The following is a 17,481-nucleotide window of genomic DNA, read 5'->3' as shown; positions in this document are numbered from 1 at the left end:
TACATATAACCTCCTCCCTCAGGGATGGACAACAGGGAAGTGGGTGAAGGGAGACATTGGACAGTGTAAGATATGACAAAATAATAATAATGTATAAATTATCAAGGGTTCATGAGAGAGAAGGGAGCAGGGAGGGAGGGGAAAAAATGAGGAGCTGATACCAAGGGCTTAAGTAAAAAGCAAACGTTTTGAGAATGATGAGGGCAACAAATGTACAAATGTGCTAGACATACAATGGCTGTGTATGGATGGATTGTCATCAGAGTTCTATGAGCCCCCAATAAAATGATTTAAAATTAAAAAAAAAGAAATTTACTGTCTAAGGATGAAATAAACACACAAGCAAAAGGATCAATAATGTAATGTCAAGTAGTGAGAACTGCTATTACCAAAGATAAAATTGGGTAAAATGGTAATCATGGGTGGTGAGTGAAGTAGTGATTACTTAAGACAGAATAATTAAGAGGAACCCCTCTGAAGAAATGACATCTGAGAAAAGTTATTATATCCCCTTTGGTCATACTCAAGGATGTAAGTGCTAATATTTATATGCTGGACCCTATAAGCTCAGCTCACTTCACAGAGCTCAGAACCTCTTACCCCACAGGGCAGAACTGCGGAAAGTTAGGATTAGAATGATCTATAGGAACTTTATACCAAGCCTTCCATTTTCCTTATTTCCATTATTTCTCTTAGTAAACACAGTTTGTATACCATTTTCATACATATCACATCATGTAGTAATCATCATAATCACATCAATGTAGTAATCATCATAATAATTTGGAAAGCTTACACCCATTTTTGACAGGACAAAGTTGATCTGCAGAAATGAAGTGACTTTCCTGATATTGCATTGCTGCCTAAGATCAGGGCAAGACAAAGAAACAAGGTTTTGTGTTTCCCTGTCCAGAGCTCATTTGGTTTCATATGCACCTGAGCTTTGGAACACATCTAATTAGTGTTCAAACAGAACATATTTTATCACAAAGTCTTTAATAATCACATCATTAGCCTTTGCTAATTTCATTAACAGGAGTTAAAGCCAACAGAAAGGTTTGCCCAACTGTGTATTTCTACTTAATTTCTACTCATTGGAAGAATCAACTAGCTCTTGCTCAAGAAATCAATGAAAATTTGAGTGGTGATGTAAACTGAAACGTCAGACTACTCTAGAACAGAGAGAAGGTATAAGTCCATTGACACCATTGCTTTTATCATGGCATCACCTCCGAGTTGCAGGACACTAAGAAGGTGGCCATTGACACTACCAGAAAAGACAACAACTCTGGATGTGGGGAAGCAGGTGCAGCATTCTTCAATGCTGCCATATACATAGATTTAGCAGAGCAGCCATAAGTGGGGGCTCCATTCTGGTAGAGCTCTTGGGTCCAATTCGTGAGCCAAAAAAGAAAGGTACACAAATCCAAAACATCATTTAAAACCTAAGTTTTGTCACTCCCTGGGGGACATTGCAGAAGACAAGCCACATGGAAGCAACCAGGCCTCGGAAGCTGGAGAAGCCACAGAGAGACCCCTGCCAGCACTGAGATGCTTACAACGCCACTGGACCCAAAGACTTTCTACCCACTGGCTTGTGCTCGTCCTGCATTTGGCATTATTGCATGTGTTTCGTGAGTCTGCAGAGGACTTTCTAGGTATAAGAATGTATAGAAATGATTTTGTGAAGTATGAAAATAGAGAGCTTGTAAACCCACTTGCTAAAGGCAATAATTTGATCCTTAGATGGGCTTAAGCCACGCCTGGAAAGAAGTCGCCGAGAAGATAAGCCCCACCCAGTACTCCGGATATTTGCATTCCAGAAGACCTGCCTAGGGGCAGGCTTGACAGATTGAAGATAAAGAAAAAGGAATCCTTTGGATTTGAAGTTTGAACTCTAGTGGTCTTTGTCAGAAGCTGGAAAAAAATCTGGAACCATGAAGAAAACTCCTCTCTGGGTCTGAGTGTTAAAGGGAGCCTGTGGGCAGGCTGAGATGCTTGCTAGGTGACCACCTGGATCTACTTGTTGAGTGGAAGTGGGAGAAATGCAGCAATAAAGAGACGGGTTGGCCCCTTTCGAAGCGTGTCCTGGGCCGCAGCAGCAGGAACCGCACCTTCTCTACCCGCACATTGTCCACACAGGACCCCCAGCCACGCCCCAAGTGTTCTTAAAGCAGAGATGAGCAATACTGCAGCTAGCCCAATGCCCACCGAGACATCAAGTACTGGAAGAAGAACGGGGGAATCCATCAGCTTTGCAGGCGAATTACAGAGGATGATGTTTTCTTTAGGAGATGCCAGGAGGCCTCTTCATGAAACAGCAGTTTTGGTAGAAGATGTGGTTCACACTCAGCTAATTCATCTGTTACAGCAAGCTGCAGACATTTCTCAGCTGAGAGGAGCAAAGGTGATCTCTGCTCAAGATCTTTTGTTTTTGGTGCGCAAGGATAAGAAAAAACTTAGAAGACTGCTAAGAGACATGTTCTTCCGAGACTACAAATCAAAACTTGTTAAAGGCACAGATGAGGATGAACTTCTGGAAGACAAACTGTGTGGCAGCAGGAATTCCAACAAAAGGCAAAAAATTGCTCAAGAGTTTCTCAGCTCTATTGACCAGACAGGAGAACTGTTAGCAATGCTTGAAGATGATGAGCTCGATGAAGTTAAACAAGAGAGAATGGAGAGAGCAGAAAGACAAACCAGAATGATGGATTCCGCGCAGTATGCAGAATTTTGTGAAAGTCGGCAATTAAGTTTCTCTAAAAGAGGCCTCCAAATTCCGAGACTGGTTGGACTGCCGCAGTCTGGAGATAAAACCCAATGCTGTGGCGATGGAAATTTTAGCGTACTTGGCATATGAAACCGTGGCACAGTTGGTGGATCTGGCTCTTCTTGTTCAGCAGGACACGGTAACTAAGGCAGGGGACCCTTTCAGCCACGCCATTTCTGCAACTTTCATTCAGTATCACAGCTCTGCTGAGAGTTCCTGCATGAAGTGCAATCCCGATTCCCCTGAGAACACTCCTCCTGCCATCCCAACAGCTCCAAGTGGATCCCAGCACCCGGGGAAAACGACGTCCAGACCCCTGGGCACCGGGAGTGCCGGACAAGACTCCACTCAAACCAAACAGAGGAAAAGGAAGAAGAGTACTGCAGCCTATGGTGGTGAGGCTCCCCGCGATGCCATCCAGCCCTGCCACATCAGAGAGGCCATTCGGCGCTACGGCCACAAGGTTGGCCCCCTCGCCCCATTCACAAGTGCCTACCGCAGAAACAGGATGGTTTTCCTGGCCTGCTGAGGTGATGTTCAATTCCTCCATCCCCAGGCCCTCCGCTCCCACCCACGCCCCTGAGAAGGCAGGACATGAGTACCAGTTGAAGAAGGGAAGCATCAGACTGGGAATCAGCCTGGGTCATTTCTTCCTGGTTTGCCCCTGAGCAACCCCTCAGACATCTCCACTCTCTCCAACGGGAAGTTATTGCTTTAATTCGAAAAAACATTAAAAAATAAAGAGACTGGTTGAGTCTGGCCACTGGCACCTTGGAGTTGGTTCACAGGAACTGGAGAAGAAGACAAGAGCAGGTTGACTGGGCTGAAGTTCATGACCTAGCCCAAGGGGGCTAGGGTTGTTGAATGTTCGGGATACGGCCATGGTCTAAGGCAAGTTGACCACTGGACACCCTGGTGAGGCTAAGAGAGGCAGCCCACATTGAGTTGACCAGAACCCAACCAGATGAAGAGATTTTTGAGCCTGTGAACTGGTGCATATAGCTGTTGACTTTATGGATGGCCTGCCCTGATTTGACTTTGCTTATGGATGCAGGTTTCACAAGGTTCCAACTGGAATGAAGATTCTTCACATCAAAGAATATGATTGTTTCCTCAGAGCAGCACTGGGTTGATGTAAGTGGGCAATATAGAAATTGGATACCCCAAAATGGGAGGATTAAGAGGGTAGGGGTGGAGTCTAGGCTGTCAATCTGGAGATAGCCAATGAGACTTCTGTGGGCATGGCCTTCTCCTGAGAATTCTGGGAAATCTGGTTCTTCCTCCTTGGAGGCAGGAGACACACACTGCTCACTCCCTGGGAGACATTGCAGAAGACAAGCCACATGGACGCAACCAGACCTCGGCAGCTGGAGAAGCCACAGAGAGACCCCTGCCAGCACTGAGATGTTTATAGCGCCACTAGACCCAAAGACTTTCTACCCACTGGCTTGTGCTCCTCCTGCGTTTGGCTTCATTGCATGTGTTTCATGTGCCTGAAGAGGACTTTATAGATTGGTATCTGACATATGGGCTACTGTTAGACTTATGGCCTTGGACTGGACTGGGTTGGGATGTTTTCTCAATGTTTCTCAATGTTCAATTCCTCAAAAACTCTTTCTTATACAAAAAAAAAACAAAACCTAAGTTTTGATTTGAAATAGCACTCTTCACTACCACTATATTCACCTGACTCAAATTCTTTTTTTTTTAAATCATTTTATTGGGAGCTCATACAGCTCTTATCACAATCCATATATACAGCCATTGTGTGAAGCACATTTGTACATATGTTACCATCATCATTTTCAAAACATTTTCTTTCTACTTGAGCCCTTGGTATCAGCTCCTCATTTTTCACCTCCCACCCCTTCCCTCTTGAATTCTTGACAATACATAAATTATTGTTATTATTTCATGTCTTATGCTGACCCATGTCTCCCTTCACACACTTTTCTGTTTTCCATCCACCTGGGTGGGGGTTATACATAGATCATTGTGGTTGGTTCCCCCTTCTCTTGCCACCCTCCCCTTACCCTCCTGGTATCACCACTCTCATTATTGGTCCTGACGGGTATATCTATCCTGGATTCCCTGTGTTTCCAGCTCTAATCTGTATCCCTGTACATGCTCTGGTCTAGCCGGATTAATAAGGTAGAATTGGGGTCATGATAGTGGGGGAAGGAAGCATTAAAGAACTAGAGGAAAGTTGTATGTTTCATCGGTGCTATACTGCACCCTGACTTGTCTCTTCCTTGTGACCCTTCTGTAAGGGGATGTCCAATTGTCTACAAATGGGCTTTGAAAATGCTATGGCCTAGTTCCTAGTCTGCATACCAGGGATCCTTCCTGTGAGGGGAGTTACCTAAACTGAAACCAACAACAACAGGAGGACTGTAGATGTGTCAATTCCCTGCTGTACTATGGTTACAAGAGATATTACCATTGGGGGAAACTGATGGACCTCTCTGTACTTATTGCAATTGTATGTGTATGAATTCACAATTATTTTAAGGTGAAGGTTTTAAAAAGAAAAAAGGATATCTAATAATTGACTAGGTAACCAAAAAAAGGTTTCATGAATAATGGCAGCAAAATAAAAATATTGGGCATTTCAGGATGAAATTATGGAGTTTAGTTAATTTGGATATGCTAAAATATCAAAAATGGCTTCATCACAGTTTTTCTTTCAGATATGTGTGTATGTATGATCCAGCTTTAACATATCAACCTAGTATTCATTTCCCTAAAGGACACACAGAGATGGCTAGGTGTCCTGCTTTTTTTGGATGACATAGTTTATAGAATACTTTAAGCAAGGTGGGGAGTTGGAGGGTGTAGTATGACAGTCCCTCCCATAGCTCTAATCCCCAGGTGGGTCCAAACTCTGTTCTCTGAGCTCATCTTGAGTTCTCCACTTACCACGGGATACTACCATGTTCTGTTTAGGTCAATCTCCTCAAGCTGCCTGCTGACCTGGACTATATCTTAGTCATCTCTGCTCCCACTGTGACTGGTATTCCTACTGGAAAACATACATTCACACATGCACACACACATATTTATCTGCTAGGAAAACATGGTGATGGTTTGAAATGCGGATATATTAACCCATTCCCTGTAATTCAGTCGATACCAACTCTACATATGGTTTCTGAAGACTATAAATCTTTGTGGGAGCAGACAACCTCAGTGGCTGGTAAGCTTGAACTACCAATTATATGGTAAACAGCTCAATGCCTAACTCACAGAACCATCAGGATTCTGGAAATCTTACCTATGATGTTTAATTTATACACAGATGGTGACTTCAAGAGTTAAAAATCATTCTGAAGTAGGCAATAAACTGATATATGAAGGGATTCAAAAAGTTTATGGAAAAATTCCATTATCTTTTCATTCCCTTTTCCCACAAACTTTTTGAACCCCGCCTCATAGTCTAGGCAAGCTCTCCCATGAGTTTCAACATTCCTTATGTGCCTTCCAGGCCTTACTCATCAATACCAGGTACTGATTTAATATTATGGACCTCTGTAAGAAGAAATGATTACCAAATGAGTGGTGGTATAATAATTATGAAGTGAATTCTGGCACAACAAAATGTGTTTTATCTGAAGCACTGTTGTCCTTTATTACTGCCATATCCAAATCCTGACAATAGAAACCGGAACCACTCTAAATTCTAGCTCTAAATGTTACCTCCAAAATTAATTCCTCTAGTAAGAATTACTCCTTTTACTGGGAGCCCACAGCAACGTAGCATTCACAATGATTTCAGTATATATAGATGTTTACATTATCAGGCATCCATACAGTACGGCAAGGTGCAGCAGATGCTTAATGAATAGCTACTGAATTAAATCAAATGGGTAGAGGCAACTATGACAGAATCGACCAGAAAGAGGATATGGAATGAACTAACTCTCTCTCTCTCTCTCTCTCTCTCTCTCTCTCTCTCTCTCTCTCTCTCTCTCTCTCTCTCAGAATGAACTAACTCTCTCTCTGATGCTCCCAGAGTTCACTTTTGAAAACATGGCTCCCTAAATTGACCTAGGCTGCAATTATTTCAATGATCAGGTGTTATGGTATTCTGAGGAGGGTCAGGACTCCCTTGGTGCTTACCAGAAGATACACTAACTATCTACTATCACAACATTTATACAGCAACTGGCCAGGGAACACAAAACGAAGGATTTTCACATCTCTTAGTCCCTTGATACTCAATGTGACAGATGGGGAAGATAAATATGAGAATGAAGACATGGAGTACTTGGGGATATGCCATGAGCAGGCACACTGGTAGTCACATTTAGTTCATAGAAAAAAAGACATTATAAGCCTTCAACCTAAAGTCATGAATTTAAAAAGAGTATGTGTAAGATTTCTGAATGAAAGCATACTTTTGAAGTTAAAAAGTAATATAAGCACTGTGTGCGGTGCAGTGGCTGACTTGTATCATTATGTTAGGGAGCCATGTGCAAAGCTGACTTCAGGTGAAGAGGGAAAAGCACAGGGAGCAGGCTCGCAGGATGTATCTGAGGTAGGATTGCCATAAATGTTTCTAATCTAGAAAACAACTGGGACTAGGTGGGGGGTGGGGTATCAATTTGTACCATTTTATAAAAAGAAAAGGTTTTTTTTAAGAGTATAATGTAGCTTCTGGAATATAAATTCTGTACAAACTTGAGCACCCGTCTAACCTTCAGGCTTATTCTGGGCGTGTAAAATATGCAGAATCCTACCAGGCCATGTTGCCATGGGCTGTGTTGTCAAGGTGACAGAGTAGCTCCAGGGTCTGCGTGGTGCTTGATGAATCATCAGGGGATTCATGACTGCCTGATTCCAATTCCTTCGGCATCCTCCACACAGCAGCACATGTCAGGACTTTACTGTCTGAAGCTAAGCAATAGAGGATAATGTCAACAGAGCATGGTACGCAGCCCACATTCTGTATACAGCGCATCAACATTTACACAAAATCCATAAGCAGGGCACATCTGCTCTTTAAAATATTTAAAATTGCAGGCACCAGAGAGAAAGGCTCAGAGTCGGAGTCAGCAAGCAGAACCGGGCACCTCTCGTAATTAGCATACATTTAACCCACTTTTCTCTTGTTTTAAAAACCATCATTCTGTTTCATAAGAAAATTTAATTTCCTCAAAATCGATTTTCTTCCGTTCTTCTTCAACAGTTCTTCAAAAAAGGAAGCAAAATTAAGGGTTGGAGATATAATCGCCAGTACGCAGCTCCTTTCTTTCCATCTAAGTTTGGCATTAAGTGGATTTTTCCCCCTCATTGCTTTATTAGATCATTTTAAATAGACATTAAGCACACTGAGATATACTCCATGTGGAAACACTGTCCTCAGTATGATGCTACCTCAGTTTACCAACAGTGGTAACTGTTTGAGAACCATAGGGTAACACGCTGACACCATATGGGTTATACTGGCTGCCTCCACTCCACACACCAGGCAGAGAATATCACAGTGTCTGCTGTGATCACCTCCCTTCCCTTACAAATCAAGTCAACAATCTTCCTTTGTAACAACAGAACCCAGCCTTACACTTTCCTGGCTACTCATATGCCACTTCTCTCTTGAGTGCTGATTCTTAAGATGCACCAAGAGTCTGTTCATGCTTGAAGCACCTTCAAAGCCAATTGTGTGGATAAAGTCATGCATGGACTGCGAGAAAGCTAGGTCCAACTTGTTCTCAGGTAATCGGTCAGACTAGCACCCCTGTAGAAAGAATACTAATTACAATATAAAAAATGTTAAATATGATTGAAGATTACATGGAAAAAAACTTAATCACACATTGCTAAATAATCAGAACTTCATAAATTCCTTTCAAAGTACACTCTTTATCATTGTTAAATTACATATGTGCTGAATACCATTTCCTTTAGAGATGACCTTCAATAGATGATGTTAAAACAATAGATTCATTTTTAGCATTACATAAATGGTAGCAAATGAAGAATATTAAGTATTACATTACAACAAAAATACCTTCATGAGTGGTATTTCCCACATCTTAAGGAAAAAATTGAATTATGAAATTGAGGACATATATGAGGGGGTACACCCTCCCAAAAGATGCTCATTTGGTGTGTTTTTTTTTCCTATGAGGGGGATAGTGCATTTGGAGTTCATTCCACCAGGTCAGACTGTTAATCAAGCTTTCTATTTAGAGGTTCGGAAAAGATTGAGTAACAGTGCCACAAAACAAGGCCTGATATGTGGCAGGCGGGGGACTGGTTTTGCCACCATGACAATGCAACTGCTCACACAGCCATCTCAGTGCACCAGTTTTGGGCAAAAAACAGCATGCCTCTCTTTCCCCATAGACCTTACTCACTTGACTTTGCTCCATGCAACTTATTTTTGTTTCTGCAAATGAAGAGGGACATGGAAGGGCAGCAATTTGACTACTGTAGAGAGGCAAAGTAAAAACACAAGGGGGTGCTCTCAGCCATCCAAACAGATGAGTTCGAACAAGATTTTAGACAAGATATTCTAAAGTGAAATGCATTGCTCATTTCATATACCTTGTTGAGTCTAAAGGTACTATCACTTAAAGAAAAATAATTAGATACACAGAGAGATAGGGGATTGATATAGACATGGACAGACATGCATAGCTATACATACGTACATTTATAAAACCAAATGCACTGCCCTTGAGTTAATTCCAATTCATGATGATCCTGTACGACAGATCCGAACAATCTCATGTGATTTCTACAGCTGTAACTCTTTACAGCAGCAGACTGCCACATCTTTCTCCCAAAGAGGGTGGTGGGTTCAAACTGCTGAGCTTGTGGTTAGCAGCTGAGTGCCTTCACCACTGTGCCATGAAGGCTCCTGATACACATATAGTATTAAAAATAACAAACAGAAAACACTGTCATCAAGTTGATTCTCATAGTGACCCTTACGGGACAAAAGAATTGTCCATACAATTTCCTAGGCAGCAAACTTTAGGGACTGTCATATCTTTCTCAAACAGAGCTACTGGTGGATTTGAACTCCCAAATTTGTGGTTAGCAGTCAATTGTGTGAACTACTACACTACCAGAGCGCCTTACTATATGGAGGAGCGTCAATAAGTTCATAGGAAATTAAACAAAAAGATAATGAAATGGAATTTCCCATGGATTTTTTTGAAGCAAAATTCTATCATACAGTCTCTAATGCCATTTCTATCACCAGGGTCATGTTTCAACTACCGATCCATCTTATTTGTTTCCAACTTCTGTATTCCACTCACTAATGATTATTAATGTATCTTTTTTTTTTAAATGGTAGGATACTTTAATACATGGCATTTTTGGGGGGGGTAAGATATATGCTTTTTTTAAAACATTTTATTAGGGGCTCATACAACTGTTATCGCAATCCATACACACATCAATTGTGTAAAGCGCATTAGTACATCATTCTCAAAACATTCTCTCCACTCAAACCCCCGACATTAGGTCCTCATTTTTCCCCTCCCTTCCCACTCCCCCCTCCCTCATGAGCCCTTGATAGTTCATAAATTGGTATTTTGTCATATCTTGCCCTGTCCGATGTCTCCCTTCACCCACTTTTCGGTTGTCTGTCCCCCAGGGATATTAATGTATCTTGATTGCATGTTAGATCAATTTTAGACTGTAGAAATTGGTAGAAATTTCATTTCTTCACCATTGTCTTTAGTGGTTGGTGCATAAAGTTGACTAATACTTGTGTTAACTAGTCTTCCATGCAAATGTTTAGATATTACCATTACCAAAGCTATGTATTTCCAGATAGATCATGAAATATTCTTTTTAACAATAAATGTGATGACATTCCTCTTCAATTTATCAATCCTTATATGGTAAACTATATGAATGTCCAATTCAAAGGACCCAAACCAATACGTTTCAGTTCCTCAATGCCTAAGATATCAATTTTTATGAGTTTCATCTCATTTCTGCCAACTTCCAATGTTTAGGTTAGTAGCCAGTGCTTTCATAACCAATAATTATTAATGTATCTTGAATGCAATTTCAGACTGAAGAAATTGATAGACTTTTTCCATTTCATCGTCACTGTGGTCAGAACACCTATCAAAGATGCAGGAATTTTACTTTTTTAAAACAGCAATCAACAAGCTGCTTCCCAAGTCCTAAACTTTATAGAGAAATGGCAGCAACATGGACAGCTAAGAGTCCTAAAGAAGAAAACAAATTGAATGATCAATCTAATTTTGGTACAAAGATATGTAAGTAGCCCAGAGAGAGAATAGAACCCCAGATGGTCAGCTATTTTGCAACAAAAATGCTATTGTAGTACAGTGGACAAAGGATGGTCTTACAGGCTACTGGATCAATTAAATAGCCATATTTCTAAAAATCTTGAATCTTACCCAACACACTATCAATTCAAGATGTGCCAGAGATTTAAATAGGAAGTTCCTTTCAGAAATAATACAATTGTGTCCTAGAGTACATAGTAGGATAACCTCTTGGCTGTCAAATGGCAAAACAAGTCTTAAACAGGGCAGAAAACACACAAACAAGTCTTAAAAGCTGGATAAAGTAGATTACTTTAAAATTAAGCATTTTTAATGATAAATCATTTTATTGGGGGCTCTTACATATGTTGTAACAATCCACACACCTGCTATATCAAGCAGATATGTACAAATGTTGCCACCAACAATTTCAAAACATTATCTTTCTTGAGCCTTTTAATCTTAGCACCTCTTTATTCACTCCCTCCCCCACCCTGTCACCGTCGCAAACCCTTAATATATTATGTATTATTATTATTATTATTTACACGTATCTTCACCACCCATTCTATCCCTTCCCCTACAATCCTGGTATTTGTCCCCCTTATGAGGGGTTATTCCACCATCATTGCTTTTCATCCCCCACCCCCTTTCCCTTGCCCTACCCTCCTGGAATTGTTTACTCCTATTACTGTTTCTGAGGAGTTTGCCCGACCTGAATTCCGTATATTGAAGGTTCTTGTTTGTACGATATAAGTACACCAGTCCAGCAGGATTTGTGAGGTAGGACTGAGATCATAATACCTGAGGAAGGAAAGATTAAAGAACTAGAACAGTGTTATGTGTTTCATGGATACTAAACTGTCCCCTAAAATTAAGCATTTTTATCCACCAAAATATGCAATTATTTGGACTTCATCAAAATTTTAAAATTCTGTTCTTGGAAAGATACTGTTCAAAAATAAAGTAAAACTTGTAGAAAATATTTATAAAAGAAATTTCTGACAATGGGTTTTACCTATGAACCATTCTTAGAACTTAATAAAACAAAACAGGTAAGTTTAAAAAATGGAAGGATATTGAATTAAATACTTCACAAAAGAAAATACACAAGAGTGCTTCAATAAATTTGTGGAAATATTGAATTATAAGATAATGAAAATTCTCCATGAACCTTTTAAAGCAATCTCATATAAATGGTAATCAATTGCATAAAAAGATGCAAAACATCATTACTAACAGAAAATAAAATGCAAAATAAAACCACAATAAGATACGCTACACCCGGAAGCATGAGCACTTGGCTACCATGCTGCCCTTCTGCCCGGGCTGCAGCAACAGACTGATCATGGAGGAGGGCCAGCACTGCCACCACTTTGCCTGCAATACCGGTCCCTATGTGAACAACATCACCTGCAAGGTGACAACCCGGAAGTATCCCAAGCTGAAAGAATTGGATGACATGCTTGGAAGAGTAGCTGCCTGGAAAAATGTAAACTCCACTGCAGAGCCATGCCCTAAATGTGAGCATCCCTGGGTCTACATCATGTGGCTGAAGACCCACTCTACTGACAAGCCAATGACCACCTTCTACAAGTGCTGCAATGCCCGGTGTGTGCACTGCTGGAGGGACTAGAGTCAGGCTGACCTGGCAGCAGTCCCATCTGGTCCTGTGCAGCCCTGTGGACCTGTGATGGTGCTCCTGAAGGCACACAAACCCCCTTGGGGCAAAGAGACTTGCACGAGGACACGTAGCCTGTGTATAGTCGGATTGGGTTACTTCGTTTCTATCCAGGGAGTTTTTGTACATGAGAAAAGGTCACCCACAACTACGTCTGCCATGTTTAAGGTCCAGGCAACTGACTCTCCTGTGCTACAGTCTGGGCTCTTCAATAGCCATACTGTTCATGCAAATAGTAAAGTAGAACCTCTCAGCTTAGTGCATGACATATGCCTCAATATTTAAGTGTTCACTGTAAACTTACTTAATAAAAATGTAGTCTGAAAACATTTTTTTAAAGATGGACTTTCAGTCTCTGCTCAAGCTGTCCCTCAATGCAAGAACACTTTGTCCTAACAACCTGGCATTCTGTTATGCACACCCTCCTCGCATGATCAATGAAAACAAAATTAGTACATAAGCAAACATGGTGAAGAAAGCAGATGGTACCCGGCTATCAAAAGATAGATCATCTGGGGTCTTAAAGGCTTGAAGTTAAACAAGTGGCCATCTAGCAGAGAAGCAACAAGCCCACACGGAAGAAGCATACTAGCCTGTGGTATCATGAGGTGTCATTGGGATCAATAGGTATCAGAAGACCAAAAAGAAAGAAAGAAACAGACAAAAAATATATTGCGAGAACAAGGGGGGTCAGAGCAGAGATCCCACACCTATCTGTAAAAAAATAGGACATCCCCTCACAGAAGGGTTACAAGGAAGGGGTGAGTCAACCAGGGTGAAGTATAACAAACAAACAGACAAACAAACAAAAATATATCATTGAGAATGAGGGGCGTTGGAGCAGAGACCCAAAGCCCATCTGTAGACAATGGAATACACCACCCCCCCACCCCGCCTACACACACACACACACACACACACACAGAGGGGTCACAGGGGAGGGATGAGTCAAACAGGGCACAGTAAAGCACCAAGGAAACACACAATATTCCTCTGGTTCCTTGAGGCTTTCTCACCCCCTCTATCATGACCCCAGTCCTGCCTTTCACTACGGACTAGGCTGAAGCATGTATACAAGTAGAGATGAGTTCATGACACCTGGAATCCAGATCAAATAAACCTCTCAGGAACAAAAATGGGAATAGTAATACCAGGAGGGGAAGGGGAAGGTGGAAAGAGGAAGGAGGAAGAAACCATGGGGCAAGGAAGATAGCAGTTAGCATAAGATATAAAAATAATAATTTATAGTTTATCAAGAGGTCCCGAGGGAGGGTAAAAAGAACTGATACCAATGGCTCAAATACAAAGTAAATATTTAGAAAATAATGATGTCAACATATGTACACATAAGTTTTATACAATTATGGATGGATTGTTATAACAGCTGTAAGAGCCCCCAATAAAATGATATTAAAAACAAAAGAAAACAAAATAAACAACAGATACACTATACAATAACTAATGTGACTTAAAAAATTAAAGATTAACAATACCAGGGGTTGGGACAGATTTAAAGTAACTGCAACTTTCACATATTGTTGGAAAGACTTTAAAATAGCCCAGGTGTATCAGAGACGCTCTAGTAGTTGAATATTCACTTACCATATATTCACATTCAACTCCGAGAAGTGGCTGTTACATAGCTTGGCCTGTTTATAACAAGTTTCGTGGCAGGTCCCTACTTCTACCAGTTAAATCTAGCATCAAACCAAACTCTAAACCCGTGGTCCTTAATTTGATTCTGAATCAGCCCCAATGAAGCTCAACTGGTAAAGAAGTATAAAGATGCTAATAGAAGATAGCAATCCTGAGGCTATAAAGTCACCTTGGAAAGCAAGAAATTAAAAACAATAACAACAAAATGAAAACTTCGGAATAGGAACTATTCAGTTGTGCTACACGCTCTATATATGTTATTGTTCGACAAATAGTCACCATATAGAACAGAGTACAACTAACTACTCCATGGAGCTTTACGAGGCTAGGATCTTTAGGAGAGTAGATCTACAGATAGGTTCCCCCTCAGAGTCACGGATAGATTTGAACTACTGATTTTTTGGTTAGAAGACAAGCACTTTAACAATTGTGCCTCCTGAGTTCCTGTCATATAGATATTGATAAGATACTTAAATGTTTGTTGCTGCTGTTGTTGTTGTTGTTAGGTGCCATCCAGTCAGTTCTGACCCATAGCGATCCAATGTAAAACAAAACGAAAAGCTGCCAGGTCTTGGGCCACCCTCATCATTATTTATATATTTAAAATCACCCTGGTGGCACAATGGCTGCTGCTGAGAGGTTGTCAATTCAAACCCACCAGCTGCTGCACTGGAGAAAAATGAGGCAGTCTGCTTCTGAAGATGTACAGCACTGGAGACCTTATGAAGCAATTCTACTCTGCTCTATAGATTCCTTATGAGTCCAAGTTGACATTACAGCAGCGCTTTGGTTTATATCCTGTAACCAAACCATTATATATAACCAAACCCACTGCTATCAAGGTGATTCTGATTTATAGGAAGCCTGAAAGACAGAGTGGAACTGCTCCTGCAGGTTTCTGAGACCTCAAATGTTTACAGGAGAAAAAAGCCTCACCCATTTCCCTTGGAGAGCCAAGTGGGTTCAAACTGCTGTCCTTGCGATTTGCAGCCCCATGCATAATCCACTAAGCCAGGGCTCCAACATCCGCTATATATACAAAAATATTACATATGTCAAAACCTATTAGAGCAGGTGGCTCAGGGAAGTCACCTCAAAAAAAATAATGAACCTGTATTCATTTCTGGACCTGAACTAACTTCAGACATGGAACCCATTGAAAAAAGAGAGCCTAGATCCCAAAAAGTTTAGAACTGCAACACCAGGGCAAATCTATACTGTTAGAAATCTCCCATCCCCACAGAGAAACCTATTGTCATTTACTTAGGCAAGGGTAAGATCCAGGTATTTCAAATTCTTCTGAACACAAGGTATTCACTGATACACAGAAACACAAAGTATCATTATGTCCCCATTGCAGTGGGGTCAAAGGGGCCCAGATAATAAATGAAGCCCTGGCACAATTCTGTCTTCCAGCAGATCCACTGAATGTACAGATCCATTAGTGGTGATTGTGTTTGTGAACACATAATGAGATTGGCACTCTAGAAAGCTGCTGTAGCTTCCATATTAGGTCTGTGGCCTATGGAATGGGAAGAGAGGCCTCTGGAGTCTCCCTCCACTAACCCTATCCCGTTAGAGGAATGGTGGACATGTGTGTCTCACTTGAGGATCAAGGACATCAAGAATATGCTGAATTCACCAACTGACCTCTGCAAATTCATCCAATTATGGAGAATAACTATACAACCAACTAATCTGTGGGAGAAAGATGAGGTTTTCTACTTCTGTAAAGGGTTTTGGTCTGGGAAAACCACAGAGGCAGTTTTACCTGTCATATAGGGTCACCATGAGTCACAATGGCTCAATGGCAGTGAGTGAGTGAGTGAGACCATTAACCCAACAAAGCTGTAGTCCTGATAGCAGATGCAGTGCCACATGTGGAATCTCAGTAAAAGACTAATGAGGTCTCCAGTCCCAGATATGCAAACTTCGACCTAATGCATTCTTTCTCCCTAATTAAAAAGGGAACCAGAAACACACAACATTCCTCTAGTTCTTTAATGCTTCCTTCCCACCACTATCATGACCCCAGTTCTACCTTACAAATCTGGCTAGACTAGAACATGTACACTGGTACAGATAAGAGCTCTTGACCCATGGAATTCAGGAAAGATAAACCCCTCAGGAACAGTAATGGGTGGGGGAGAAGGGGGAGAAATGGGGAACCAACAATACTGATTGACGTATAACGCACCCACCCCCACCCCTGGGGAAGAACAACAGAAACATGAGTGAAGGGAGACAGCAGACAATGTAAGATAAGAAAATAAAAATATGTAGATCCTTGTAATCGGTTCCCCCTTTCCAACCCACCTTCCTTCTGCCCTCCCAGTATCTCCACTCACACTACTGATCCTGAAGGGATCATCAGCCCTGAATTCCCTGTGTTTCCAGTTCCTATCTGTACCAGTGTACATCCTCTGGTCTAGCCAGATTTATAAGGTAGAATTGGGATCGTGATAGAGGGGGAGGAGGAATCATTTAGGAACTAGAGGAAACTTGTATGTTTCATCGTTGCTACATAGCACCCTGACTGACTCGTCTCCTCCCCGAGAACCTTCCGTAACAGGATGTACAGTGGCCTACAAATGGGCTTTGGATCTCCATTCTGCACCACCACCCCCTCATTCACTATGATAGCATTTTTTGTTCTAATGATGCCTAATACCTGATCCCTTTGATGGCTCATGATCGCACAGGCTGGTATGTTTCTTCCATGTGAGCTTTGTTGCTTCTGAGCCAGATGGCTGCTTGTTTACCTTTAAGCCTTTAAGACCCCAGATGCTATATCTTTTGATAACCGGGCACGATCAGCTTTCTTAGCCACATTTGCTTATGTACCCATTTGTCTTCAGCTATCGTATCATGGAGATGAGCACACAATGATATGACTTTTTTGTTCTTTGATGCCTGATAACTGATCCCTTTGGCACCTCGTGATCACACAGGCTGGTGTGCTTCTTCCATGTGGGCTTTGTTGGTTCTGAGCTAGAAGGCAGCTTGTTTACCTTCAAGTCTTTAAGACCCCAGATGCTATATCTCTTGATAGCCGGGCACCATCAGCTTTCTTCACCACATTTGCTTATTCACCCGCTTTGTCTTCAGCAGTT

The 17,481-nt window shown here is 41.4% G+C and overlaps 3 protein-coding genes across 3 annotated transcripts in view; 2 read left to right on the top strand and 1 right to left on the bottom strand.

Moving 5' to 3' along the window:
- The window catches only part of EIPR1 (EARP complex and GARP complex interacting protein 1), a 263,777-nt gene that overhangs the window by 76,206 nt on the left and 170,090 nt on the right, over positions 1-17,481 (bottom strand). The window contains exon 4 of the mRNA XM_045294272.1: positions 7,510-7,666. Coding sequence (XP_045150207.1) covers positions 7,510-7,666 — 157 coding nt within the window. The remainder of the gene's footprint in view (positions 1-7,509; positions 7,667-17,481) is intronic.
- On the top strand, positions 1,999-3,635 carry LOC101661842 (transcription initiation protein SPT3 homolog). The gene is given in 2 exon segments (XM_045294273.1): positions 1,999-2,767; positions 2,769-3,635. Coding segments are annotated over 2 exon segments (1,119 nt in total). The 5' UTR covers positions 1,999-2,179; the 3' UTR covers positions 3,300-3,635.
- Positions 12,341-12,667, top strand: LOC101661531 (DNA-directed RNA polymerase III subunit RPC10-like). The gene has a single exon (XM_045294274.1). The coding sequence runs from the start codon at positions 12,341-12,343 to the stop codon at positions 12,665-12,667; it is 327 nt and encodes a 108-aa protein (XP_045150209.1).

Source organism: Echinops telfairi, unplaced genomic scaffold (assembly GCF_000313985.2).
Source record: "Echinops telfairi isolate 266 unplaced genomic scaffold, ASM31398v2 ScPeMD7_3509;HRSCAF=4178, whole genome shotgun sequence".
Lineage (NCBI taxonomy): Eukaryota > Metazoa > Chordata > Mammalia > Afrosoricida > Tenrecidae > Echinops > Echinops telfairi.
This window is presented reverse-complemented; position numbering and strand designations above follow the sequence as displayed.

Excerpts from the sequence above, each read along its gene's own strand:
- LOC101661531 (XM_045294274.1), top strand. The coding sequence starts at position 12,341 with ATGCTGCCCTTCTGCCCGGGCTGCAGCAACAGACTGATCATGGAGGAG.